Below are 27569 nucleotides of genomic sequence, written 5' to 3' on the forward strand. Positions count from 1 at the left end.
CGGGCAGGCGCGGGGCGGGGCTTTGGGAGGCGCGGGGCGGGGCTCGCTCCCGGGCGGGCGTCATTGGGGCGGACGGCGGCGGGCTGATTGACTTGTTGGGGGCAGTTCCGGGAAGCGCGCGGCGTCAGTCGGCGCTCCCTGGCCCCCCTTCCCCCTCCCCCTCCCCCTCGTCACGCGCTTCTCCTCCGCCCCCGCCCCGCCCTGCTCTGCTGCCTTGTCACCTGCTGGTGCAGGGTCCGCAGAGCCTCAGCGGGACCATGGCCGGCGTGAGTAGTTGCGCGAGAGCGAGGCGGTCGGTAATTTCTCCCCCGTCCCCACCCACCCACCCCCCCGAGAGCCGCGTCTCTGCCCCTCCCCCCTGCTGCGGAGCCCGGGGAGGGGGGAACGAGGGGGTCCAAACTTGCGGGGTGGGACACGAAGGACTGGGGAGGGGGACGACTGGGGGGTCGGGGACAGTGGCGGGGGAGGGGGACCATTGGAGGACATGTGGGTTGGAGGACACAAAGGAGTGGGGCGGGGGGCACTGGCGGAGAGGGGGATACCTGGGAAAGGGGTGCGGGGGAGGGGGGGTCTCATACAGGGTTTATCCTCTTGTGTCTCAGCAGCAGGACAAGGCTGCCTTAATTAGCGAAACCAGACGGCGCTTTGAGACTGAATATCTGCAAGGTTGGTACCACGGTGGTGGGGATGTCCATCCGTTTTAGGGTTTCCTGTGCTGTCCATCCCTAGCTGCAATGCTGGGGGAATGTTAGGACAAGTCTTTCTTCGCACAGATTGCACATCACACGGTTTGCTCAACCCTTAGTTATTTTGTAATTCTTGTGTCATTTTGCCATTCTCTTTTCCCCATGCACCCAAGTGAATTGATGTCTTGCCCTTTTTCAGGTGAGTTGACATGCAGAGCCCTTCATTTCTAGATCATGGGGTCTAACACATATCCATGCCGTACACACTTGGTAGTTTCTGTGAAATGAGTTGCTCCTGTTTGTTCCATTTTCTACTACTCAGGTGACTGCATCATAAATCATCACTGTAATTAGTTCGCTTCTAGTTGGCAGTGTTAGAGAGGAGGCCAAGGATAAAATGGACATAGTGCTGATTCACTTTGATTCCTATTATTATTATTATTATTATTATTTATATTGCACTAGGACCTAAAAGCCCTAGTCATGAACCAAGACCCCATTGTCCTATGCACTGTATAAAAGGAAAGTCCCTGCCCCAAAGAGCTTGCACTGTTAGTATAAGACCAGAGACAATAGATGACCTAAAAGAGGTCTCTTTGTCTGTGTTGATTTCCCCATGTCTGCGCTGGGGAAATACATAGGGTGACAGCACCTTAATTAACACAACGTCAAACAACTTCATTTAGTATTTAGCATTGTGGTATTAGAAAACTTTTTAGTTGTTTTCTAACACAGCCAGTGTAAACGTACTCTAACACAGTGCTTCTCAACCGATTTACCATTGTGGGCTTCGTATGCAGCTCTCTGTGTTACGTGGGCCGGCACATTCACACAATATATATGCTACCTGTATGTCCCTGAGGATGCCACATGGATCTCAGCTGTGTGCTGATTGGGCCACAAGCAGCCTGTGAGTTGAGAACCACTGCTTTAACATGATCTCAAACATGATTTGGGGCATTCAGTGTAGATAATATCTCTCCCCTTTCTTCTTAGGAATTTTAATGTAAATCATGAATATAAGAACCCAACAGCATAAGAACTATGATACTGTGTCAGACCAGTGGTCTGTTTAGTCCAGTATCCTGTCTCCAACAATGGCTAGAACCAGAGCTACAGGGGGTGTATACAGAATAGGGCAGCTGAAATGATCCACCTGTTTTCCCCTTCCCACTCCCCCCTGGCTTCTGGTAGAGGTTTAGGTTGTTCCGAGCTTGGGGTTGCATTCCCAGCCATCATAGCTAGTAGCCATTGGTGAATCTATCCTCCATGAACTTATTTAGTTTTTTTTTTTTTTAATCTAGTTATACTTTTGACCATCACAACATTCCATAGCACTGAGTTCTAGAAGTTAATTTTGCAAAAAAGTACTTCCTCTTGTTTGTATTAAACCTGGTGCCTGTTAATTTCACTGGGTGGCAGCTGGTTTTTGTTTTGTGGGAAAGAGTAAATAATATTTCTCTGTTCACTTTTTCTACACCATTCCTGATTTTGTAGACATTTTATATCCTTTTTAGTTGTGTTTTCTCTAAGGTGAACAGCGCTAATCTTTTTAGTCTTGCCTTTTATGGAATCTGTTCCATACCCTTCATCTTTGTTGCCCTTCTTGGAACCTGTTCCGGTTACGTTCTATACTTCCTGAGATAGGGCAGCCAGAAGTATTCAAGGTGTCGGTACACCATGGATTTATATAGTGGCATTATGCTATTTTCAGTGTTCTTTACTATCCCTTCACTAATAGTTGCTAACATTCTGTTGGCCTTTTTGACTGCTGTTGCACATTGAGCTGAAGTTTTCAGAGAACTACCTACAAGTGATTCCAGTATCTCTTCCGTGTATATGTGGAATTAATTGTGTTAGTTGTACACCCTGGACTCTTAATATAGGCCTCAAACCTGCAAATGCACACGTGCTTTAACTTTACACCCATGAGTAGTCCTATTGAAGTTAAACGTGAATAAGTGTTTGTGGGGTTTGGGCTATAATAAGAATTCTTGTGACTTGATAGTGAGCGCTTATTGTGATTTCTGTGCAGTTCTGTTTTAAAAAAACAAAACAAAAACCTTGAATGCTGCATAATTGGACTCAAATTTAAATTTGGGGCACATTAATGTTGATTTTTTTTTTTTGTTACAGTAGAACAGACAGGGACAGCTATGGTTAAGTTTGTATAATGGCCAGCATTCAAACTCCCTATTTTCAGTAATTATGAAAGATTGTAACTTTCATCTTTTGGGGCTGCAATATTTTAGGCTTTACCTGAAGGTGAATTTTTCTTTACTAGTTTGGGAAGGTGGGAGAGAGGGTGCTGTCACTGAGCTCAGTGAGTTTTGAGTTCAGGGGGACTGGAGGGTGGATATACTTTTCCCCCTATAAAAAGGAAATAAATTGCCACTTTTTTAACAGCCCAAGCAGCTACAGTTCTTGTAATGAAAAATTGAACTTTGTCATGAAAATATTCCTGATTAAAGAGCAGAACTTCTGAATTTCTAATGTTATCTTTTCAGCCAACAGCTCTCACTAATAGATTATATTTTATTTGGTAAAACCTCTGTATATGTACCTTCAGTATATTTTTCTCCGCACAACTGTTTTAACTAGGCACCTGTGCATAGTCAACCTTCCTTAGCTACAAGTTTTGTGAATTTGTTTAAAAAACCAAACCAAACACATGACGTAGAATGTACTGTATGAGCACAGCATGCAATATTTACAGGTTTCAGAGTAACAGCCATGTTAGTCTGTATCCGCAAAAAGAACAGGAGTACTTGTGGCACCTCAGAGACTAACACATTTATTAGAACATAAGCTCATATTTACAAAGGTTTCTAGCTCAGTCAAACCAAAACCGAATTTCATCATAACACCTCTCTTCCTTTCTAGGTTTCAGTCCTCTCTCTTTTTAGCTGTGGAGCTGTTTAAAAATAAATAAACTTCATTGTCACTTTAATAGGAAAAGTTTTTGTCCCACTCATCTCGTATTCAGAAATGTCTTTGCCTTTCTCTGGTCAAAGAGAAATTATATTACTGCTTGAGTGCTGATAGAATTATTAAAATATATACCGTGGAGCAGAGAACTTACCGTACCATATGAAATCTCTACATAAGTAAAGATGACCTTGACAATTCCATAACAGAACTGTGAGACATTGGGGTTCATTTTTGGATTATAAAGCCTCTTGAATATGGTCCTTTTCAGACCGGAAACAATTCCTTCCCCCATATTAGTATCAGGGAAGGAGGATTACTCTTTATCAGTGTGATTTTTATCATGAGACCATAGCCATGTAATGATGGTCTTGGGTGGTTATCTAATGCTGCTTGGTTCTTATACAATCTCTGTTGAGAAGTAGTATCTTCTTGGAATAGTGAGCAGCCTCCCTGATCATAGCTAGATAAGTCTGTGGAATTTCCATTGGCTATTAGCCACAAAAGCTGTGTTGGGCTGACTAAAACCCTTAAAGAAGAAGCTTATACCATTGCTACTGGAATACAAACAGTTGTTAAAACTTCTTGGAATTGCTATAGAAATATCTTTTCCATAAATGCTTTTTCTGATCATGTTCCAGAGATTTTTTTTCTTTAGTTCTATTTTTTTCATGAAAGTAGGATTATGATTTCTTCAGTTAACTTGCCTTGAGGTTGTAGTTTTTTGTTTGTGGCATCATGATCCTTCATACAGTAATCAATTGCAGTGCGAAAAAATGAGGATTTTGGCTTCAGTGGGGAACAATCAGCAGAACCAGACAAGCTGTTAAGAACATAGTACATGTTATACTTAATTTTCCTCTTCCCCTTATCTGAGAAAATGTGAGGAACTCTGAGTCAGATACACCTTTGAACATCTGAAACAAAAATGGACTGCTCTGTTGTAAAGGAAGAAAACACTGCTTGATATCCAGTTCTGTTAACCTGTCTTAAATTTGGGCCCCAGCACTGAAGGAGATAGCTTGAGAGATGTGGGCTGCTGCTGTGTTCAGAGAGTCCACTAAACTTGCTTGGAGTATTATATTTGAGTATGAGAGAACTGCCGCTTCCACTGTTTTGCCTCTTTATTTAATTACGCAAGGAAGTCAGTGTCTGTGATTATACTGGGGAGAGTTTTTTGCCCCATAACAGAAAGGTACCATACCATAATGCAGAATCCATGATCTCTGGGTTGCCTCAGCAGAGAAAGCATACTAAAACTGAGGTGTCAGTGTCACGATCACATTTACTAATGTTGTCATGTGATGTTATATTGTTGCAGTGTTATTTTTTTGTTGATATGAAAAGTTGGAGAGCCTTTGAAATATTCGTTTAGTGAAAACTCTTAAGCCTATTGGCTGCCATTCAAGCTTTTTTCACATTCCATAAAAAAAGAGTAAATTAAAAATCCTTGTCTGCTTACCTTTAAAGAAATTTGAATATGAAATGTAACCTGTTTTAACTGGTACATCTAACTACAAAGACTAAGGCCAGGTCTATACTACCACTTACTTTGGTATAACTTACATGGCTCTCGGGTTTGAAAAAGGCCACCCCCCTGAGTGACACAAGTGACATCGACCTAAATGCCGATGTGGGCAGTGCTATGTTGGTGGTATAGCTCCCACCGACACAGCTACTGCTTCTTGTGGAGGTGGATTCATTATGCTGATGGGAGAGCGCTCGCCCATTGGCATAGAGCGTTGTCACCAGATGTGCTACCATGCACAGCTGCGTCGGTGAAGCCACGCCCTTGTAATACTTCTAGTGTAGACTAGCCCTTCATTGCATAGTTTTTGAACCATCTTAAATCTAAAGAATAATCAGAGAGAGTATACTGCTGTGTTGATAATTTGCAGTGTAGGACTTAGGAATCAAATTCACCATTTGAGAAGTTTTTATAAGGCTGGTTCATCTATGTGGTTAAAGTAACCAGCTGTTCAATAACCAGATATAGTTTGAGAAACAATACAAAACTTAAGGCATCATATAAATATAGGATAATTTCACAGTCTAATTTCCCAAAAACTTACATGAGGGTACTTGCATGAGAGTGCCTCTTTGTCCATGTCCCTTGAAGCAATTTGGAAGGAAGATTAGGCAAACCTGAGGTATCTGATCTGGAAAACATATGTTTTCATGTTCACTATGATCTGAGTTTTTCTTAGTTTCTGAGTTTCTGAGTTTTTCATTGATATATTTTTAAAAATGTATTTTCTGTCTTCATTGTTTGAGTTAAAGGAAACAGCCTGTGCCTATGAACAAAAATATATTTTCTAGTATCAAAATGCTCTGTATCTGAATATTGGAAATATGCTTTTAAAAGTTCATTTTGCTCAGCTTGAAGGATTAGTGGCTGCTAGCTGAGCAGTACTGATATGCAAGATTTTGGCAGGGCAGGCTGGTCCATGTGGGGGGGAGGGATCTTTTTTGGAAAGAGCTGTTAACATAAGTGGTTGGGGTGGTGAGACAGAAACAATGAAAACAAGATTATTTGCCGGTAGTGACTGGTAATAGCAACATCTTCTGTCAATCAGTCTTACTTTTTCCTTCTTTTTCTTTGCTAATACTTTTCACTGCTTAGGAATTTTCCACAACTGGGCTTATGGCCTTGTGTTGCTACTGTTGCAGTGTTCCTTTCCTCAATGTAAGTAGTGTGATCCTGAAAGAATACTACTAATTGTTTTAATAGTAGCTTAATCATTCCCCATGCAAAGTCTCTAGTAATAAATAAGGGAAGGGAATTGAAGAAAACATATTAAATATATGTAATAATATTTGAATTATCAATTCATGTTTTTCCTTAGGCATCAGTGCTTTTTCAAATACAATTTTGTAAACAGTTTCTTAGATTTTTCCCATATGTAGTTCTCTTGGTACACAGAACTCATTTCAAATGTAAGTTTTGTTCCTGTCCTCATTTAAGGCAAGGGACAAATCTGTAGTTGTCTTTAATATGAGTAGGATCAGACCCTCCATGTTTTGAATTCTGTGTGCTGAGAGAACCATGATTTACATATATGGGAAGGGCTCACAGAGGCTTGTGCTGTGACTAGTTTTTTAAAAAAACAGCACAACACTTCTTAAAGGCAAATGTGTTGCTTGCCTGTTCATGTCTGTTTAGGTTCTGAAAAACATGTTTTTCCAGGCTCTGGCTCTGACTCCAGACTCTGACAGCTGAGAAATGATATATTTACATTTGTATCAGTGCAAATAATGAAAGAATAAGACCTTGTCTACACTGCGAAGTTTTGTCATCAAAAGCTGCATTTTGCTGACAAAATAGGGGAGGTGTATACGCTACAAAGCTGTTTTTGGCGGCAAAACTGCTGTTTTGCTGACAAAACAAAACCGTCTCAATGAGCGGCATAGCTGCTGTTCATTTTTTTTCGACATAACTGGCTTCCACCAGTATCCCACAATGCCTGCCTGACCACTCTGCTCACTGTTTTGATCTCTGCTGCCCTACAGGCATCTGCCCCTCCCCTTTCAAAGCTACAGGAAGTATCCAATAGCTGAGTGTGCTGCTCCATTTGGGAACAAAGAGCAAATCATTAAACAGAAATGCTCCTGTTCTGCCCTGCACTAGGAACACTGACTGGGAGTGGGGGGATGGGGAGGGACTGCTGTGCTGCTTTGATGTTCCTCAACAGGGAGAGCTCACAGAGCTGCTCAGGATGCTACTCCCTGCAGCTGAGGAGGCTGTGGGAGAACTCTGAGGGTTTCACAGAACCACAGCCAGGCAGGCACCCGAAGCACCCTGCAGCCAGTTGCACAGTGGCATAGCTACTGCCATGCACTGCTCTGTGTCAATGCAAGAACTGTTAGTGTGGATGCACTCTGCTGACACAAGGAGCTAGTGTGGCTATGCAACAGCGGTTTTGATTAAAGCGGCATAACTTTTGCCAGCAAAACTTTGTAGTGTAGACAAGGCCTAAGAAAGATATACTATTCTAGTCAGTTCTATGACTTTATCTGCTAGATTAAAAAAACCTTCTATCTTCTGTTGTCTTCTCCCATTGCAGATACTTACAGCCTGTGATCAAATCACCACTTAACCTTTCCTTTGATAACCTAAATAGATTGAGCTTCTCAAGTCTCTCACTGTATGGTCTGTTTTCCAGGCCTTAAACCATTTTTGTGCTGCTTCTTCTCTAAACTCTCTACAATTTTTCAACATCCTTCTTAAAGTATGGACACTGGAACTAGACACAATATTCCAGTAGCAGATTCATTGGTACTGTAGTTAAAGGTAATACAGCCTCCTTTTCTTACTCAATATTTACTTGTTTATACATCTAAGGGTTGCATTAGCTCTTTTTGCTACAGCTTCCTACTGGCAGCTCACGTTCATCTGGTTGTCAACCAGGATTTCTAAGTTCTCTTTAGAGCCCCCTATCTCATAAGTACGGTTTATATTCTTTATTACAAGTTGTATGACCTTGGCTCACCTGTTAGACCTAAAGGAAGAAAAAACCATCGTACAGAGGCACAGAATATGGCCAAACGTTGCTTCTGGTGCTTTGGGTAAAATAGCACATTTTGTAGCAAATGCAGTTAGAAAAGATATGCTCTAATTCCCCCAAAGTGTGTGAACAAACGTAGATCTGTTCCCATACAAGGCAGAACTTAAAGCAAGAAAGCCAGTGAAACCTAGAAGAAACCCTGGAGGATTCAAAATCCATTCTTCATTCATTGGATCTGTATCCGTTATTTAACAAAAAACAGAAACCCTCATTGTATCAAAGTCAAGGTCAATCTTTTCAACCTGCAGACGACTACAGAAAGGGCTCTTGGAAATTATTCAACGACTATTCTTTCAGGAACAGGAAATCAGGTTCCAGAAATAAAAACCTGCAACTGTAATATCGTGTCCTGAGTCTTCAGCAAAGCCACACTTGTCAGGCTAGGTTTCAAAATCTCAGCTCAAACCTTTTGGACTTAATCCCTTTTGGGAACTGTTTGTCTCTCCCAATGGCGTGGACTATAATTATTTTGAAAAAGTGGATTTGGAGGTTACAGAAAGCAGTAATTCCATCTAGATCCATTCCATGTAGCTGCTGTGCCTCTTAGGATTTATCGGGGGAAAAGGTATTTTACTCTTCTTGTCAAATCTCCAAAAGAATGAAGGGGATAGTGAGAACTTTGGCCCACTCTAGGTCTGTGAATATTGAACAAAGTCATTTGAAAGTTGGAGTTAAGAATTGTAACATCAGATCTCATTTCTTAAGTCCTCGGAATTGGTTCTGGCTCTGTACCTCAAGGATGTATAAGTTCTGTTGTCTTGTCAATGACCTTGTTTCAAAGATGGCATGTACAGATCTTGTATGCCTACCTTTTGATATAATTGCTTTCAAGGTTTATCCGGAAAACCAGAAAGAAGGAAGCAAAGGTGCAGCTGTTAGCCCCAGTTTGGGGCTGTCAGTATTTATAAACATCCTCAGTCTAACGCTGGAGCTTTCAGTGCCTCTTCCATACAAAAGGGAAGTATTTTACACCTACACAAAAAGTCCCCACAGTTAGCTTTCTGAATTTCATAACCTTAACAGAGAAAGAGAGAAGTTTTAATGTTTCTTAGAAGTAGTTACTGGTAATTGTACTCCATCTGCTAGGCCGGCAAAATCTGGAGATTTTCTCTGGGCAGACCGCAAGCCGATTGACCTAGCATCTGCTACCTTTCCCAATGTATTAGACTGTCTCTTAACTCCCAAAAAGAGTTTTCATGATGCTGAGAACTAGCATCTCCCACTAAAAGTCAATCAGAGTTCCTGGATGAAATATGTGTTTAAGAGCTAAACGTCAGGCACCCATAATTTGAAACTTTACCAGAGTTTTTAACTAATGTAGTGTCTTAACTTCAATCTAAATCAGACTCAGTTTGCCACTTTTTTCCCTAATGTGTTGGGAGTCTCTAAAGTGCATAATTAAAAGCTAAGTGCTCTCTGCATATTTAATCTGAAAAAACAGTAGTCCTCTAGACTGCAACTTCTGGGGAAGACCAAAGCTTGGATTCTTATCTGCTTGGACTGTCTTGGTAAATTAATATTTTACATGAAAACACATTTTGCTTTGGAGATCATCATAGTTCCTGAGCGCCTTAGGGTGCATTCGTATAGAGCCAGAACAATCTTCACAACTTGCCTCAGAAATGTCCCTGTAGTGGATATTTTCAGGGCTGATATTTGGAATACTATCCATGCATTAATATGGTATATAATAGATTTAGACTTTTGTTTGGTGGAGTGGTGTTTAGTCTTCATTTAATCTGATCTTCTTCAGACCCATCATCTTTGTAAAGGTCACTGCAGCAAAAATCTCTGAACTGCAGTTACAGGTAAGTAACCGGTCTCCCTTTTCACTTTTTCGAAGTCATCATCTCTGATAGTAATGACTAATTAATTAAGTGAACATTTAATTTATTGATTAAGGTTTTATAGGATGTTGCTGGCACTGGAAATATGAAGAGTTTAGAGGTTCTGCTGGAGAAAGACTTTCTCCTGCAGAATCTCCTGGCAAACTGGATGAAACTATAATAAAGAATATTGTCAGACATATAGATGTTGAGGAAGCATCAACATGGGTTTAGTAAAGGGAAATCATGCCTCACCAATCTACCAGAATTCTTTGAGGGAGTCAACAAGCATGTGGACTAAGGGGATCCAATGGGTATAGCGTATTTAGATTTTCAGAAAACCTTTGACAAGGTCCCTCACCAAAGGCTCTTACACAAAGTAAGCTGCCATGGGATAAGAGGGAAGGTGCTGTCATGGATTGGCAACTGGTTAACAGATAGGAAACAACAGGTAGGTATAAATGGTCAGTTTTCAGAATGGAGAGAGGTAAATAGTGGTGTGTCATTCCCCCCCCCTCCCCCCCGGGTCTGTTCTAGGACCAGTCCTATTCAACATATTCATAAATGATCTGGAAAAAGGGGTAAACAGTGAGGTGACAAAACCTGCAAATGATACAAAATTACTAAAGATAGTTAAGACCCAGGCAGACTGTGAAGAGCTACAAAAAGATCTCTCAGAACTGGGTGACTGGGCAACAAAATGGCAGGTGAAATTTAATGTTGATAAATGCAAAATAATGCACATTGGAAAGCGTAATCCCAACTATACATATAAAATGATGTGGTCTAAATTTGCTGTTACCACTCAAGATAGAGATCTTGGAGTCATTGTGGATAGTTCTCTGAAAACATCCACTCAGCATGCAGTGGCAGTCAAAAAAGTGAACAGAATGCTGGGAATAATTAAGAAAGGGATATATAATAGGACAGAAAATATCATGTTGCCTCTATATAAATCCATGGTACGCCCACATCTTGATTACTGTGTGCCGATATGGTCACCCCATCTCAAAAAATATATATATTGGAATTGGAAAAGGTTCATAAAAGGGTAACAAAAATAAGGGGTATGGAACGGCTTCCATATGAGGAGATATTAATAAGACTGGGAGTTTTCAGCTTGGAAAAGAGATGGCTAAGGGGAGATATGATTGAGGTCTATAAAATAATGACTGTTGTAGAGAAAGTAGATAAGGAACTGTTGCTTACTTCTCATAACACAAGAACTAGGGGGTCACCAAATGAAATGAATGGGCAGCAGGTTTAAAACAAATAAAAGGAAGTATTTCTTCACACAACACACAGTTTAACCTGTGGAACTCCTTGCCAGAGGATGTTGTGAAGGCCAAGACCATAACAGGGTTCAAAAGAGAACTAGATAAATTCATGGAGGATAGGTCCATCAATGGTTATTAGCCAGGATGGGGAGAAATAGTGTCCCTAACCTCTGTATGCCATCACTTGATGACTGCCTCTTCTGTTCAGTCCTTCTGGGCCACATGCAGTGGCCACTGTCGGAAGACAGGATATTGGGCTAGTTGGACCTTGTCAGGATTCAATTTAAATTGTTGGTCAGTAAATCTTGATTTCATCTGACACAGATACCCATCGTTAGCTGTTGGCCAGCACAGCCTCCGATGCACCTAGCGCCTTCAGGGATCCCAATCTCTGCAGGCCCAAGATGTGGGGAAAGTCCTGGTCCTGGTGAGGCAGAGCAGAGACCTGGGCTAGGACTGTGAGGAGCAGGAAGAAGAGGAGCCCATGGCCAGGATCTTGAGGAGGAAGATGGGCCCCTGGCTGTGGGGGAGGTGATCCTGTTGCTAAATGGCTCCCGCTTGGGGATGTCCCCCATCTCCGGCTGGTGAGTGAGTGAGTAGGTATTGATAGTGGGGCTGCAGGGGGCTCCCTGCACAGCCCCAGGGCCAAAGACAGCAGTGTGGTCTTCCCCCAGCCAGGGGCTGGTGATCCTGGCGTTGTCCCACCAGGATCGCAGTCTTCTCCCATCTTACTTTGTGCCTGCAGGAATTGGGTGTCACTGCCTGTGGGGAACCCCCGTAGTACCCAGTGTCCCAGTCCTGCTCGCTCACTCACTCATGGTTGGGAATGTGGGAGTCATTTTGCAACAGGGTGGCCTCCTCTGCAGCTGTGGTTTGCCCTCCTTTTAGTCCTGGGGTGGTGGGGGTGAGGTGTCTCTGCTCTGCTCTGCCAAGATCTCCGCTTTCTGTGCATCTTGCACCTGCAGGGACTGGATGTCATTAAAGAATTATTTTCTGACCCCTCCCCCGCCTTGATTTCCTGCAACTCTGAAAATTCAAGTAGATAAAAATAAAGTAAACAAAGCCGCATATTTTCAAAACTATTTGAAAATTAAAATAAATAAAAAGTTTATATGATCCATCAAAATACCAAAAACAAATACTGAATTCTGCCAAGCCGTAATATAACTAGGGTACATAGCTTGTCTAGCAAGAATATTTTACAAGTGTGTAATTTATGGTAATTCTCAATGGTTAAACTGTAGAAAATTTTAGTTAAAAGGAGTACCTTCACATTAACAGTAGTGTACTTGATCTTAAATAAAAAGTAAATGTCACAAGACTGAGAATCTCTCCTTATCACTTCAGCAAAAATTTAGAGGAACTTAGTGCATGTGTGAGTTGTACAAATAACCATGCTAAAAAACCATGTTAACCCTTCTCTTTTTTCTATTTTTTGTCCATTCCACAACATTAGTTATGCATTAGCAGAGTGGACATAGATTAATGGCTACGTGAGACATTCAGCAAATATTAATCAATTTATTTGTTTCATAATTTTGCAGATAACTTCAGGGTTCAACAAATCATCTTTTGTTGTGTACTTGTTACCTCCATTTCACCCCTCACTCTAGTATTCCTAATTTTTATTGATTAGATACCTTTCTAATAGGCTTAGGGCCAAATTCTATTTTAGGGTATGTACACAAAGTAATCACTGAGTTAAATGGAAATATGTGCAAATAGAACCTTTATGCCACACTACATCATTACTGGTGGAACCGCCTACTGTTAAGGTTGCACAGCACTTCCTATTATAAAAATAATATGATTGTATAATTAAAGGCTCTATCATAATGGATACAGACAATGGAGCCAAATTAAGGTTGCACAGGCAGCCTTAATTCTGGCATTTCCTAACTTTTGAGTGCTTGATTTTGCAATCTTAATAAAGTTTTTGACGTAGTGTTTCTGATTTTTGTGTGTGTGTGTGTAATAGATATATTTTATATGCATTTATATATACTCATCAATATCTACTTATAAAGATATCAGCCAGCACAATGGTAAAATATCATAATTTTGAACTCTCAATTTGGCAAAAATTAAACATGATGTGTTTGGTCTTCAAATCCATATGTGGAGTCTATGTAGTAACAGAAACCATCCTGGATCATCTAATAAGTTCTACTATTTTCCAATATATGTTTTCTCTTTTTTTTACCTTCAGTGATCTTAATGGTAGGCTGTTTCAGTTGCTTGCTGCGGAAATAGCGAGCAGTTTTTCCCTCTTCCAATAATTGAGGTTTAACAAAAGTATTTGAGAAAGGAAAAACTTGTTTTTAGGTATAATCATATATAGCAGTAGTTTCAGAGAGCAAAACCACATAAGAAATCAATATAAAATCTATAAGCAGCAAAGAGAAATTAAAAAGTTTTTCAGTACACAGTAAAGAGGGATGCTCAGAAATCTTTCAAAACCTGCAGAAATATATTTTCTCTATTTTTGTCACATGCCCTTATTCTAAGCACTGTATCACTGTGTGCTTGCATGTGTGTATATATATGTATTATTATGGTGTGTGTGTGTGTGTGTGTGTATATATATATATATATATATATGTACGTGGGTGGTATATATATGTATTATTATGGAGAGTCTGAGACTAACCAGGGTGCGTGCATGCTCATATATATAATAAAAATAATTAGGCACAGTCACTACATCCAAACAACTAGCAATCTATAAAGACAAAAAAATTTGAAGGGTATGGGAAAGTATCCAGGTAATGTGCTTTAACCTTATTGTCAGCCACTGTTGTAATTTTTTTAACTTTTTGTTGTGAGGTGCAATTCCATGTTACAAAGTACATTTTCTTTACTACTTTCATTTTATACCATTTTTATGGAAGTCAGCATTGATCTAAAAACTGAACTTTCTCATCCGAAGAAGTCAATAACAATACCCCCATGTCATTTTCAAAGGTAGTTATCTAAAGTTAAGCAACAAAACCCATAATTAGGCACCTAAATCAATAACCTGATTTTCATAGGTATGGAACCCTCCAGTTCCCATTTGACCTTAAAATAATTCCAATAAAATGTCTACCAGTTTGTGGTTTCTCATGTAGGAAGGCTTGTGCTGTTTTTTGTAATCTAAACCAAAAATTACATATAATGGGAAAATAATATCAATGTATAACCAATAGGCACTGTGAAATGTGTTTTGAGATGTAACACTTAATTTTGTTTAATATGATAGCATAGAGCACAGCTGGGAATGGTAGCCCAGGCCAATGGGGGCTGTGGCAAACGGCGGCCAGCACATCCCTCAGCCCACGCCGCTTCCCACAGCCCCCATTGGTATGGAACTGTGGCCAGTGGGAGCTGCAAACACCCGAACCTGTGGACGCTGCAGGTAAACAAACTCCTGGCCTGCCAGCGAATTTCCCTGGTGGGCTGTGTGCCAAAGGTTGCCGATTCCTGTTCTAGATTAAGGGTGCGGAGGCAGTGCATGGTAGTGTGGCTTGACCTAGCTAATGCCTTTGGGTCCATACCCCACCACCACATCTTTGCCACGCTCCAGGAGTTTGGGATGCCAGAGAACTTTGTGTGATCCGAGAGGTGTACGAGGGATGCAGCACCACCATTTGCTTGGTCGAAGGGGAGACCGCTGAGATCCGGAGCAGAGTTAAGCAGGGCTGTCCCCTCACCTCCATCATCTTTAACCTCACCATGGAGCCGTTGCTGCGAGGGATTTCCAATGGCACAGATGGCTTCAACCTCCACAGTGAGAGGGTGAGCGTCCTGGCTTACGCGGATGACCTGGTTCTGACCGCGGATGACGCAGAGAACCTCCAACGTATGCTAGATGTCGCCAGTCGAGCTGCCGATAGGATGGGGCTCTGCTTCAATGCAAAGAAGTGCGCAATTCTCCACATTGACGGCAGCAAAAGGGGCTCGGTGCAGATGACAGGGTTCCAGATCCAGGGTGAGCCTGTCATCCCCCTGGCAGAAGGGCAGGCGTACCAGCACGGTGGTGGATTTCCGAGTCCGGCAGACACCCAAGGACACCATCCAGGAGATCTTGCAGGATGCCGCCAAGATCGACGCCTCCCTGCTAGCACCGTGGCAGAAGATAAACGCCCTGAACACCTTCCTGATCCCCTGCATTTCATTCGTCCTAAGGGGATCCGCCATGGTGAAGGTACCCCTCAATAAGGCAGACAAGATCGTCCGGCAGCTGGTGAAGAACTGGCTGTTCCTTCCCCAGAGAGCCAGCAACGAGCTGGTCTGTATCACCCACAGGCATGGCCGTGCCAATGTCCCCAGCATGGGTGACCTGTGTGACCTCGCGGTGATCACCCACGCCTTATGCCTGCTGACGTGTCCCAATACCATGGTAAGGAACATCGCAGCAAACGCCCTTCATGACACAACAAAGAAGCGGATTGGCAGAGCTCCCTCCAACCAAGACACCGCCACCTTCCTGAGCAGTTCCCTGGATGGCGAATTCGGACGGGACGGGCTCAACATCGCTTCACTGTGGTCCCGCACTCGCAATGCCACGCGTTGCCTGGGAAAGTGCATCGGCTGCTGCTGGGAGTGGTGCGAGGAGCGCCAGGAGCTGGGAGTCCTGGTGCCGCAGATCAGGTCCGATGACAACACCATCACCCCGAGCACCAGGGGTATGCTGGAGGGGACCCTGAAGGCATCCATCCACTCACTGTACATGGAAACCCTGAAGCATAAACCGGACCAGGGTAAAGCCTTCGAATTGACCAGCAAGTGGGACGCCAGCAACCACTTCCTCACCGGGGGCGGCTTCACCCGTTTCACCAATTGGCGGTTCGTCCACCGTGCCCGGCTCAACTGCGTCCCACTCGACGGAGCCATCCGCCACGGGAACCGAGACAAGCGTTGCAGGAAGTGTGGCTACTCCAATGAGACCCTGCCCCACGTCCTGTGCAGCTGCAAGCCCCACTCCAGAGCCTGGCAGCTGCGCCACAACGCCATCCAGAACCGCCTGGTGAAAGCTATTGCACCGCACCTGGGGGAGGTCGCCGTGAACTGCGCCATCCCCGGTACTGACAGCCAGTTGCGACCTGACGTGGTAGTCACCAATGAGGCCCAGAAAAAGATCATTTTCGTCGACGTCATGGTCTCCTTTGAGAACAGGACCCTGGCCTTCTGCGAAGCCTGAGCTCGTAAGCTGGAAAAATACGCTCCCCTGGCTGACACCCTGAGAGTGAAGGGCTACGAGGTGCAGATGGATGCCCTGATCGTCGGAGCCTTGGGCGCTTAGGACCCCTGCAACGAGCGTGTGCTGCAGACCTGTGGGATCGGTCGACGCTACGCATGGCTCATGCGGTGACTCATGCTCTCGGACACCATCCAATGCTCCAGGGACATCTACATCAAACACATCATCAGCCACCGACAGTACCAGGAGGTGTGAGCTGGTACGACATCGTGCATCAACTATGGGAAAGGGACTGAGACACAGTTTCCATTGGACCATATGAACTGGAACCATAAACTCACTAAACATTAAATCCCACCAAATGAGGGTAAATCCATCCTCATCGTCGTATCCACTCATTATACTCCACACCTGAACATAGCCATTATATGAACAACATACCCCCATATCTCAGTGTCTGGAGGTAAAAGTTTAACAGGTCAAAGTACAATCGGGGAGATTGCAGATTATATATTCCTTACGCCACCCGTTCCTAAACCGAATTTCGTACCCCTTAATAATCTGTACCTTATTCCCTGATAACCAGAAATTTCTATGCTTAAACTCTGTACTGTTTTTTTACTTCAACAACATCTTAATAAAATTATTAATTCTGTTAGAAACCAGTCTGTCTTTCTGTGTATTTGAGGAAAAAGATAGGAAGAAAATTATGTTTGTCATGCAGATACTAAAATTGACAAAAATTATTGTATTTTTCTTTAAATAAAAATCATACATAATGCATATCTTTCCAACCCCAAGAAATATTGTCAGTTTCTTAATAAATTCCACTTTTTAATGTAATTGATAAACATTTTCAATAGCTTATATTATTCTATTCTTGCTTAAATGTGTTGAAATCTTTGAGATCTTTTCTATTCCCAAAGAACTGCTGCCCTGAAACTTGCCTAGTTTCAATTTTGTAATATTTCTTACATTTACAACAGTAAAAATTTCCATTTTTTAAATTAGATAAATCAGATAAATATGATTCCAGAGATGTGGAAAGATTGCGGCAAGATGATAACTGGGTTGAAAATTATTTAATTTGGCGTCATGATGTTGTGGATGATACATTGAAGATGATTGATGAAAGCTTTCAGTGGAGGAAAGAATACATCGTCAATGGTAAGATGTCATTTACTACTAATTAATACGTTGGTGATGTATATCAGTTTCTTACTGAACTATTCCTAAGGCCCTATATACAGTTTCATTAAGTACCAATGCAAATGGCTATATAAATTCTTCTTTGTCAAGTTGCCATATCAATCACTAGTTGTGTTTTATAATTTGGTATGGCTCTGGCTGGGTTGTGAGCAGTGGAGCTATTCAGTAGCCTAGTGGGCAAAAGATCATTTGGAATTTGAAGGGGTTGGGGAGTTTGCTGGACTTCAGTTCTTTGTGTGTTCCTCTGGTGCAAACCTCTATGGGAATAAAAGTTCCCCTCCTCCGGTCTGAAAATTATTCAGGAGGAGGTGGTCCATACCTGGGAAAACACCTATCCTGCAGGGGTCATAAGCTAATAATTCATTATCTCCTCTACTACTGAGAGGAAAGCAGAATCTTTCCAGATTAATAAAACTAATTAAACCTGTGAAATGTGATCATTGCAGTTATTACTGTAGTGTCCAGAGGCTCCGATCAAAACAGGGTCCCATTTAGGGTGATCATATGTCCCAATTTTATAGGGACAGTCCCGATTTTTGGGGCTCTTTCTTATATAGGCACCTATTACCCCCCCACCCCTTGTCCTGATTTTTCACACTTGCTGTCTTGTCACCCTAGTCCCATTGTGTTTCATGCTGTATAAACACACATAAAGACAGCGCCTGCCCCAAATAGCATACAGTCTAAATTAAGAAAAGTTGCAACAAGTGGGTGTAACAGAGCGGGAATGCAGGAGGGAGGCCAATGCTAACAAAATATTTGTAGGTCTTTTTTCCTCTAGCCATCTAAATCTACTTTGTTTTCCCCTCTCTTCCCACATAGATGCTAACCTTTTTCTATCTTAATTTAAAACAAAAAAGGAGAAAAAATATTAGTTTACAAATAGGTTTATCCCTCTATTTTACAATTCATTTATCTCACACATGAACATATTCAAAATCATCAAGTTTCTTACTCTGTTTTAAGATTAAATGGTATTTTGTAGTGACTTTTTTAAACAGCAAAAATAAGGATGCCTGATATCAGTTTGCTAAAATAATCCTTCTGTTTGCTTTACAGATTTGTCTGAATCTGCCCTTCCAAAATGGTTGTTTGAAAATGGTGCTCTTTACCTGCATGGATATGATAAAGAGGGCTACAAGTTATGTAAGTTACATGCACTCTTATATTTTCAGTTATCTATTAGTCTTTTAAAATATATATATAATTATACATGTTCATATTGGAGACTGCTAAAATGCTGGAAGCAATTACTTATCAGGAAATACCTTTGTGGAAATACATGAGGAGATCAAGTGAATTTTCAATGAATATCTGATAAATAGATCATGGGCAAATGGTTACATTGCATTTTTCATCATGTATTATTAAGACCTTTAGCCATACTCGCAAGTCTTTTACTAGAGAGGAAAAATTTTTAGTATTCATATTTTGTAGCTTGAAATTCAGCTTTCTCACTGTAGCGTTCATGATCCCATTGTTAAGGTTACGTTCAGTTTTCCTTCATAAACTGGGACAGGAGGTAAAGTTTTGTAATGCAGTTTTAAAATGTTCCATTAAAATGCAATGGTTTTATCTCTTTTGCTGCGAATATATAGCCATCATGAGTCTACAGGACAGTGTATTGTCATTGCAATCATTTGGTACAGCTGTAACACACCATGCTTACACATATTTGAACTGGTCACAAGTTTTCACATCACTGTTTGAATTGAACTTGTTCTGAGAAAAGCCTTGGTCCTCCATTGCTGTGTACTGCCCCTATGCAGTAACAGTATAGGCAACAAGCACTGGCATTGCAGATGCAATGATGTAATTAGTTTTCCCTGTTAATCCTCCAGTTCTCCTGACCATCTTTCCAGGTTACCTTTGACAGACAGTTCTCTAGGCTCTGTCATATGCAGATCCTTTGGTTACCAGCTGCATGCAGGCCCAAGAATGCTCAAAATAGTGTAGTATCCACTCAGGGATCAGATTTGCCCACCTCCTCTTGCCTCCCCCTCACCAATCTCATTGAAGGTAGCAGCACTTGAGGAGGGGCGTTTCATACCTCTTCAACTTGTTTTAAAATAATAAAATAGGGAATGAGGCGGGCGGGGATGGGAAAATAATTGTTCATGCTTAATAATATTAGCACTTCAGTGATCCCAGTTCACCTTTGTAATCTGACTTTTTTCAATGGGTATGTATGAGGTCCCTTTTTTTGCTCCTATTATTGTACGTTTGGGAACAGTTTTCTGTTTATTTAGGTTAGGAGGATGCCTGCATCTTTGCAGTGGAAAAAGACAGACTTCATTTAAATGAAAATAGAATTTTCAAAATGTAGAATGTAGCAGAAAAATGCAGTGAGACCTGATTGAAAATAGCAGAAGAGCCTCTGTTGTCTCCTCTCTCCCATGTGTGTTGGGAACCTTTTGTAGTGTCAGTTTATTTCAGAAGCGTGTGTATCTTTGTAAATGTAATTCTAAAAATCTACTTCATCTTTCTGTTCCTGCCAGAGTTATCTAATGACAACAGACAGTGAGAACGTTCAATATTGTCATATGGAAGTGGGCTTTTATTACTCTTTGCCTCCCACAGCACTCCCCATTCCCTCCCAAAAAAACAGATGTCCAATGAGCACACTCAGAAAGTGTTTTGTAATTACTTAAGCTTTATTTTTCCCCAAATCAAATATAGACACTAGTTCTTAGTAAGTGGTCTGAGGTGGATTGATTTAAATCAAGGGAGTTTAAATCAGCAACTTAAATCACCAAGTGGAAAGCCTCAATTTAAATCCTCCATTTTAATCAACTTTTCCATTTGTACTTCAGTTCTTTTCTAAAGAAAGATGCTTCTTATTGGTTGATTATAACATATTGATTCACAACTAAATAAAGCCATTACACTAGATTTGGTGCACCTTTTTGCTACCTAGAGGGTACCCTATAACTATGTACATATATAGCAATAAATACAAGCACTAAATAGCAATTAATATTAGCGATGTATAGTTTAATTTTTCAGATTCTTATTGTATATTATTTCCATATGTTAGAGGAGTTGGTGGATTTTGTAAGAGGTCACTTAACACTTACCACTAATATGGTTCTGGTATTCTGATAACTTGTTGAAGTTTTTTTATATACATATATGTTTTCTTTGTAGTCTGGTTCAGGGTGAAGTTTCATACGAAAGAGCCTAAACTGCAGTTTGAAAAAAAGAAGTTTGTAGCCTTTTGGTTAGAGCATTATGCCAGAAGAGAGCATGGGAAGCCTTTAACAGTGGTGTTTGATATGGCTGAAACTGGAGTCAGTCACATAGTAAGCATTTTAATTATGGTTTCTGTTTAGACTGTGTATAGCTTAATCAAGGCACTCAGTTCCTGTGCAGCACATTATACCCAAATTATACAGCAAAGGTCCTAGAATCTTGATCTCATAACTGCCCCCTTCTCCCAAAAAGTCATGGCAGGTGGCTTTTACGCAGCCAGGCTTTTTGTTCTGTATTTTCTCTTCCCCTTTTGAACTGAGGCAAAGGTTACTTCATTTAATGGGAGGAGAGAGGGTTACCACAGTCACATTTAACAGCAACTGTCTACCCTACTATATCCTGACCCAATATCTGCCACTGCATCCAAAAATGCCAAATTAGTATGTTAGGTTGTTAGTATTTTTGTTTCCTGCAATGGAATGGCACCCACTTACAGCAGTTGTGAATTTGACCCATACAGCCTGCCTCTAGTTCAGGGATTGGCAACCTTTGCACGTGGCCCCTCAGAGAAATCTGCTGGTGGGACAGGATGGTTTGTTTACCTTCAGTATCCGCAGGTTCAGCCAATCCCAGCTCCCACTGGCGGCGGTTTGCCGTTCCAGGCCAATGGGGGCTGCGGAAAGCAGCAGCCAGCACATCCCTCAGCCCGCGCCTTGGCCCACTTAATGTTGAGCCTCTGTTTGTAATGTAGGAATACAAATGTGACAAAGTGTAGATGCTGGGTGTTTTGTAATTTGTTTATGGCCATAATCTAAAGCTTAAGTCAATAATGTCTTTTGTATTATACTTAGATAACTCTCTCTTTCAAGATGAAAATCGTGAATTTCATTAGAAGTTTTTTTCATTTTAAAAGGTTGTTCTCCGATAATGCATATTTCCAACTTCTTCAGGATTTCAGTTTGCAAAGCTACAATGACTAGTTATAAATGATATTTCTTTGAGCGTCCTCTGCATATTCCCACACATGGGGTGTGACAGCCGGGACAGCCTAGATGTTGGAACCTTCTCGTAGCAGTACGCATGAGAGGGTTCAAGTGTTCCTCCTGCCCTTCCCCTGAGCATTCCTGAACGTTTTGAGGGGGCGTGTCTCTCCTTGCTACCTCAGTTTCTTCAAACCACAGCAGCAGACAGTTGTGAACTGGTACAGTTCCCTTCCACTAAAAAAGATTTAGTGCCTTTAGGGATAGTTTTACTATTAGGTATGGTTAGGATCAATTATAAGATAGGTTTAGATTGTTAGTCTAGGATAAATTTTGTTTTATACTTAGATCTTCTATTCCAACTACTGGTTGCATGCAGATCCAAATCTGAAAAGATCACATTTTAAAATATGCACATCATTTCCAGTGGTATTTGTGGCATCAGATGCTTGCACTCAATGCCTAGCATGCCTGGGTGAGCTTCTCTCTTTTTAAGATGTGTGAACTGCAGCACTTTTACCCTATGAGCAAGAAAGAAATGTCAGAATAGGCTACAAGTCTTCTTATTACAAGCAGCTCTGGATGCAAATCCTGTCTGTTCTGACTCTTCTGAAGGGCCCGAGACTAAGAACAGGAGGCCAGTGTCAACTCTAGATACTTCCAGATCTAAGCAGAAAACAGTTCAGCATAAGACACCAACCTCCCGATCCAAAGCGATCATGTTGTTGATACCAAAATCAGCAGATCCAACATCTAGATACTTACTACCTCCACTGGTGGTGGCCTTGTTCATAAGAGCCAAACCATGTGACCGCATCAGCTCTGAATACCCCGGCTCCATTGCGTGTGACGAAGCTGGAGATTCTTCATCTCTTGGAGCAGGATCAAATCTAATGTATCCATATGTAACGAGTAAAAGCACTCAGGAGAATTTTTGCCCATTCCTTGCTTCAGAGGGTTCCATCGGATCTGTTGAAGCTTTTGGAATTATTGTTGTCAGTTTGTGTGGGTCTTTTGTTACGCTTGTGATGCAAGTGCACATGGAGAAGGGAATCATAGAATGTCCGGGTTGGAAGGGACCTCAGGAGATCATCTAGTCCAACCCCCTTCTCAAAGCAGGACCAATCCCCAATTTTTGCCCCAGATTCCTAAATGGCTCCCTCAAGGATTGAACTCACAACCCTGGGTTTAGCAGGCCAATGCTCAAACCACTATTTCCCCCCCCCCCCATAAGAAGCTCCTATGAGTCACCCTCTTCCTTCAGTCTATACGGAAGACTCTCCTGCTATAGGGCTGGATTTTTATCTGAAGAGGAAGCTGCCTGTGGTACAAATGGAATATCAGCAGCTAGACCCAGAATTTGATTAATTCTTCTTTTGATGAGAATGTTGGTAGAGCTTGCAGCTTTTCCTAAATAGAATGGTGCCTATGTTAAAACTCTTGTCACTATCTTAGAGGAGACTTCTTACCGAGTCTTTGATATTCTCAGCTCTAACTTTGAGTAAAGTCTCTGTGCTGATTTTAGATGGTCTCTGGCAACCAGAAGAATCTATCTGGTCTAATCATGCTTTTTGTCAACTGCTCTCAAAAATGCTGATAAGCTATATCAAATTCCATACGAAAGATTATCGTGCTTACATACTCTTCCTCCTCGTTATTCATTGGTAGCAGTTGCAGTGACCAACAAGTCAAGAGGTGGACATTTGCATTCTACAGCCTCTGACAAAGAAGGCAGGAATTTGAACTCAGTGGGGAGGAAAATGATTTGTCCTTTCTTCATCCTTTGTTTGAGAGTAGCTACCAGGCAGCGATGCACTTATGGGACAAAATGTTGATGTTTGTAAAGACACTTTCTGAAGACCAGTGCAATATAGTAATTGCATTAATACAGATGGATGGACGGTAGTATAACGCACTGTATCCTTTGATGTTTTTGACTTGGTTGTAAGATCGATTGCGATAGCAGTCACATGGTTATGATCTTCCACTCTCTCGCCAGAGACAATCTAAAATAGTGCATCTGTTTTGAAGGAGATGGACTGTTTAATAATAGGAAAGATTAAAAATTACAGCCAAGATCAATGTGTCTTTTTCAGTTTTCGAGGAAGAATTCTATGGCCTGTGTTCAGGTACAATAGAAAGCTTTATTCACCATCCTCCCCTTGTCCTCTTAAGCCCAGAGAGATCACTCATGCGATCACAAAGCTTCCTTCGCCTACGTCTGTTGAATGTCAAGCCTGAAGTTTGATAGGAGGATCAAAAGCTGCAAACCTATTGATAATATACTCACCTCCCTATCCTTTGGAAAACTGGCTTTCTTAATTCCTTGATTCATACCGTTTCATCAGTTTGGACAAATATATTTTGAGGGTAATAAAAAAGTGTTCTGCCCAAGTTTGAAACCTATTCTACTTACAAGATCTCCTCCTTTCTTCTCCCCTGCCCCTTTTTCAATATTCAGGGGTTTCTCCCTCAACAGTGTGCTAAGATCAAAAATCCGGTCTCTGATTCAAGCAGGAGTAATAGAGGAGGTTCCAAGGGAGTTCAGAAATCAGGGATTTTACTCAAGGTATTTCACTAATACCAAAGAAGGATGGATGTTCATCTGATATTACATGTGAGGAAGCTCAGCACTTACATCAGGAAGTTCTGGTTCTGTATGTTGACTGTAGCCTCATGTTATCCTTTCCTTTCAGCCCTAGATTGGTTTGTAGCTCTCAATTTAAAGGATACATATTTCTAGAAGGCCAAATCACTGCAAATATCTCTGCTTTACTGTTGATCATGACTATTTTCAGTACAAGGTCTTAACTTGTGGCCTTTCTACCACTCAGAGGGATTTTACAAAGCTCCTCTTTGTAGTAGGAGCTCGTCTTGAGACAATAAAGTATTTGTCTCCCCATGGTTTGACAATTGGTTTCTTAAAGCCTCATCAAAGGAGAGCCTTATAAGGGATATACTCCTTAATTGAAAATCACTTTGGAAGCTTCAAAGACTGATGAGGGGGCGCAACTTGACTATCTCGTTGTTCGGGACCATTGGCGTTACCAAGAAAAGATATTACATATGAGGGTACAGTAATTGCAAACTATCTGTTTAGCTTTCAAATCATTACTACCTCACATCCAGAACAAAGCAATACAAGTCATCATGGTCAACAAGAGAGCAATATATTAACTGAAGAAGCAGGGAGGAACTCACTTGTTTCAACTAGCCAAGGAGATGATCAAGTTATGGGACTGGTGTATCCACTTCAACATCTACCCAATTGCCTTGCTCTTAGCTGGCAAGGAAATGACAAAGCTGGCCAACTCAGCAGAGATCTGATGCAGGTGCATTAATGGTCTCTAAAGGACTCAGTAATTTAGGATGTATTCAGTCTTTCTGAGGTTTCTGGATATAGATCTTTGCCACCAGGCAGAACACGAAATGCCCCCTTTTCCACTTGAAAGAGGGGAGAGACAATCTCCCAGTGTCGGATGTGTTCCTTCTGAATTGGTGAGTGGGCCTGTTATGTGTTTCTCCTCTTTTACACTTTTATAAAGAGGGTTTTACAAAAATAAGATGTGACTGGGCCTCAATTGCTCCTTCATGTGTGACACAACAATAATATATACAGACCTTCATCAACTCTCCAAGGGGATCTACGTATTTATGCCAGTGATGCCAGGCATACTTCTGCAACAGGACAGGAGGATTTATCACCCGAACCCTCTTTCGCTACATCTAGCTGCATTGGGTCTAACAGATGTTGAAATATCCTGTACTTTAGATGTGCAGCAAATGTTATGAACGTAAGTGATGTAGATTTGTGAAGTGGGTAGCTGAAAAACATATAAATCCTGTACAGGCACTATGACTGTTCATAGAATTTTAAATGTTAATTTTTGTCTCAAAATATTAGTGAACTATGATTTCATTAGAAATCAAGACAAACAGAACTAAAAATCCCTGATAAAAGGCAAAATATTCTTATCCCTAGAGGTTTTACCTCCAACGTACAGAACTTATGTAACTTGCCTGTCTGTCTTCAGTGCAAGTCTGTGCTTGTACTATGTAAGAAAGGCCTAACGCTGCCATTTAGAGACAGAGGTTTGTTTCTTCTGTTAGGCTGTAGCTCTTAGGAAAATCTCCTGACCCTTTCCTGAGACCCCAGTTCTTCAAAGACTTAATACAGTACATGTGCTTAACTTTATGCACTGTGAGTAGTCTTAGTGAAGTCACTAGAACAGCTTTCAGTTTACAGAGTTAAACATGTGTATAAATCTTTGCAGAATCATCTCCTGAATGAGTAGCATTGCATTGGAAGTTGGGGCAGTATTTGAAAAGTAATATCCTATATATAGCCTGTGTATTTTATTGTATTTTACTTTAACTGTGAACTTATCTCGTAAAATCTTTATTACAAAATTCATAGTTTTTATCTAATTAGGTTTTTGAATTATAATTTATACTACATTTATTATTATTATTAATTTTGCCTTTATTTTAGGACTTGGACTTCATTCGGTTCATCATCAACTGTTTTAAAGTTTATTATCCGAATTACCTCTGTAAGTAATGTATATTATCCTTTCTAAGGGGGATACAATTTTATAGACTTTGTGTTATACAATGTTATTTTTATTATGTAAATATTCATAACTATGAGGAGACAGGTTCTTTTTTTAAGAGATGTGTAAATATTACTTTTTGCATGTGTGAACTGCAAAGGTAAAACCAAAATAAAGTCCAGAAACGTGTTTGACGTGCCCCAGAAACAAGGTGCCATGAGGGCTGGGTAGTTCAGCATATAAGTAAGTTCAGTAGTAATGTCTTTTAGAAAAGTGAATTTATGTGCAGCATTCCCCTATCACACCCTCAGACTGGTTAGCGGAGCTACAACACACATTTATTAACTTAATTTTGGTTTGAAATTCATATGTAACGTATGGATTTGTATTAAAAGTAAAGAGTCTAAAACAAGTATTTTTGGAGGTACATATTCACCCAGTTGTTCCAGTTTTAGAATTTTTATAAGCATTGAGTTAATATTCATAGATTCCAAGGCCAGAAGGGACTATTGTGATCATATTGTTTTACCTTCTGTATATCACACATGATACAATGTCTCCCAAATAATTCCTAGAGCATATGTCTTGGAAGAACATCCAATCTTGGTTTAAAAATTATCAGTGATGGGCAGTGTTCCCTCTAACTTTTCCCACATGTGCGGAATTCATATTATGTGCACCAATATGGAGGTGATGTGTGATGCATCACCTTCATATTGGTGCACATAACAAAATTCATGCGGTGGGGTGGGGCCAAGGAGTTCGGGGTGTGGGAGGGGGCTCAGAGCTGGGGCAGAGGGTTGGAGTGCAGGGATGTGAGGGCTCCGACTGGGGGTGCAGTCTCTGGGGAGAGGCTGGGGATGAGGGGTTTGGGGTGCAGGCTGTCCTGGGGCTACTACGAGGAGAAAGTATTCCCCCTAAGTCTCTCCCCCACAGCAGCACCTGGGCTATGGGGAGAGAGGCTCCTCTCCCTGCTGTGGCAGTTCCAGGGCTTGGGCTGTGGGATAGGCGCCCCCCATGGCTGGGTTGGGGCTGGGGCTGGGGCTGTGGTGCCCCTCCCCAGGCCATGGCAGGTCCTGGCTGGGCAGATTCCCTGTGCGACGCTTAACAGGTTGCTGTGTGGCCACACAGCTTACGGGGAATTTAGGTGATGGGAGAATCCACCACAATC

General features: G+C 41.4%; 1 protein-coding gene across 3 annotated transcripts in view; it reads left to right on the forward strand.

Annotated features, from left to right (window-relative positions):
• The first annotated feature begins 200 nt into the window (after window positions 1–200).
• Window positions 201–27569, forward strand: part of MOSPD2 (motile sperm domain containing 2) — a 62684-nt gene continuing 35315 nt past the window's right edge. For 2 of the 3 annotated variants that reach the window (XR_013346037.1, XM_077816016.1), the window contains exons 1-6: window positions 201–266; window positions 603–666; window positions 17476–17631; window positions 18733–18819; window positions 20821–20975; window positions 26338–26398. Coding sequence is in view for 2 of the 3 variants with exons in the window: in XM_077816016.1 (XP_077672142.1) it covers window positions 258–266; window positions 603–666; window positions 17476–17631; window positions 18733–18819; window positions 20821–20975; window positions 26338–26398 (532 nt within the window). In the remaining variant the exon portion in view is untranslated. The remainder of the gene's footprint in view (window positions 267–602; window positions 667–17475; window positions 17632–18732; window positions 18820–20820; window positions 20976–26337; window positions 26399–27569) is intronic. The other variant, XM_077816017.1, reaches the window with a different exon arrangement.

The sequence above is a fragment of the Eretmochelys imbricata genome, chromosome 1 (genome assembly GCF_965152235.1).
Source record: "Eretmochelys imbricata isolate rEreImb1 chromosome 1, rEreImb1.hap1, whole genome shotgun sequence".
Classification (NCBI taxonomy): domain Eukaryota; kingdom Metazoa; phylum Chordata; order Testudines; family Cheloniidae; genus Eretmochelys; species Eretmochelys imbricata.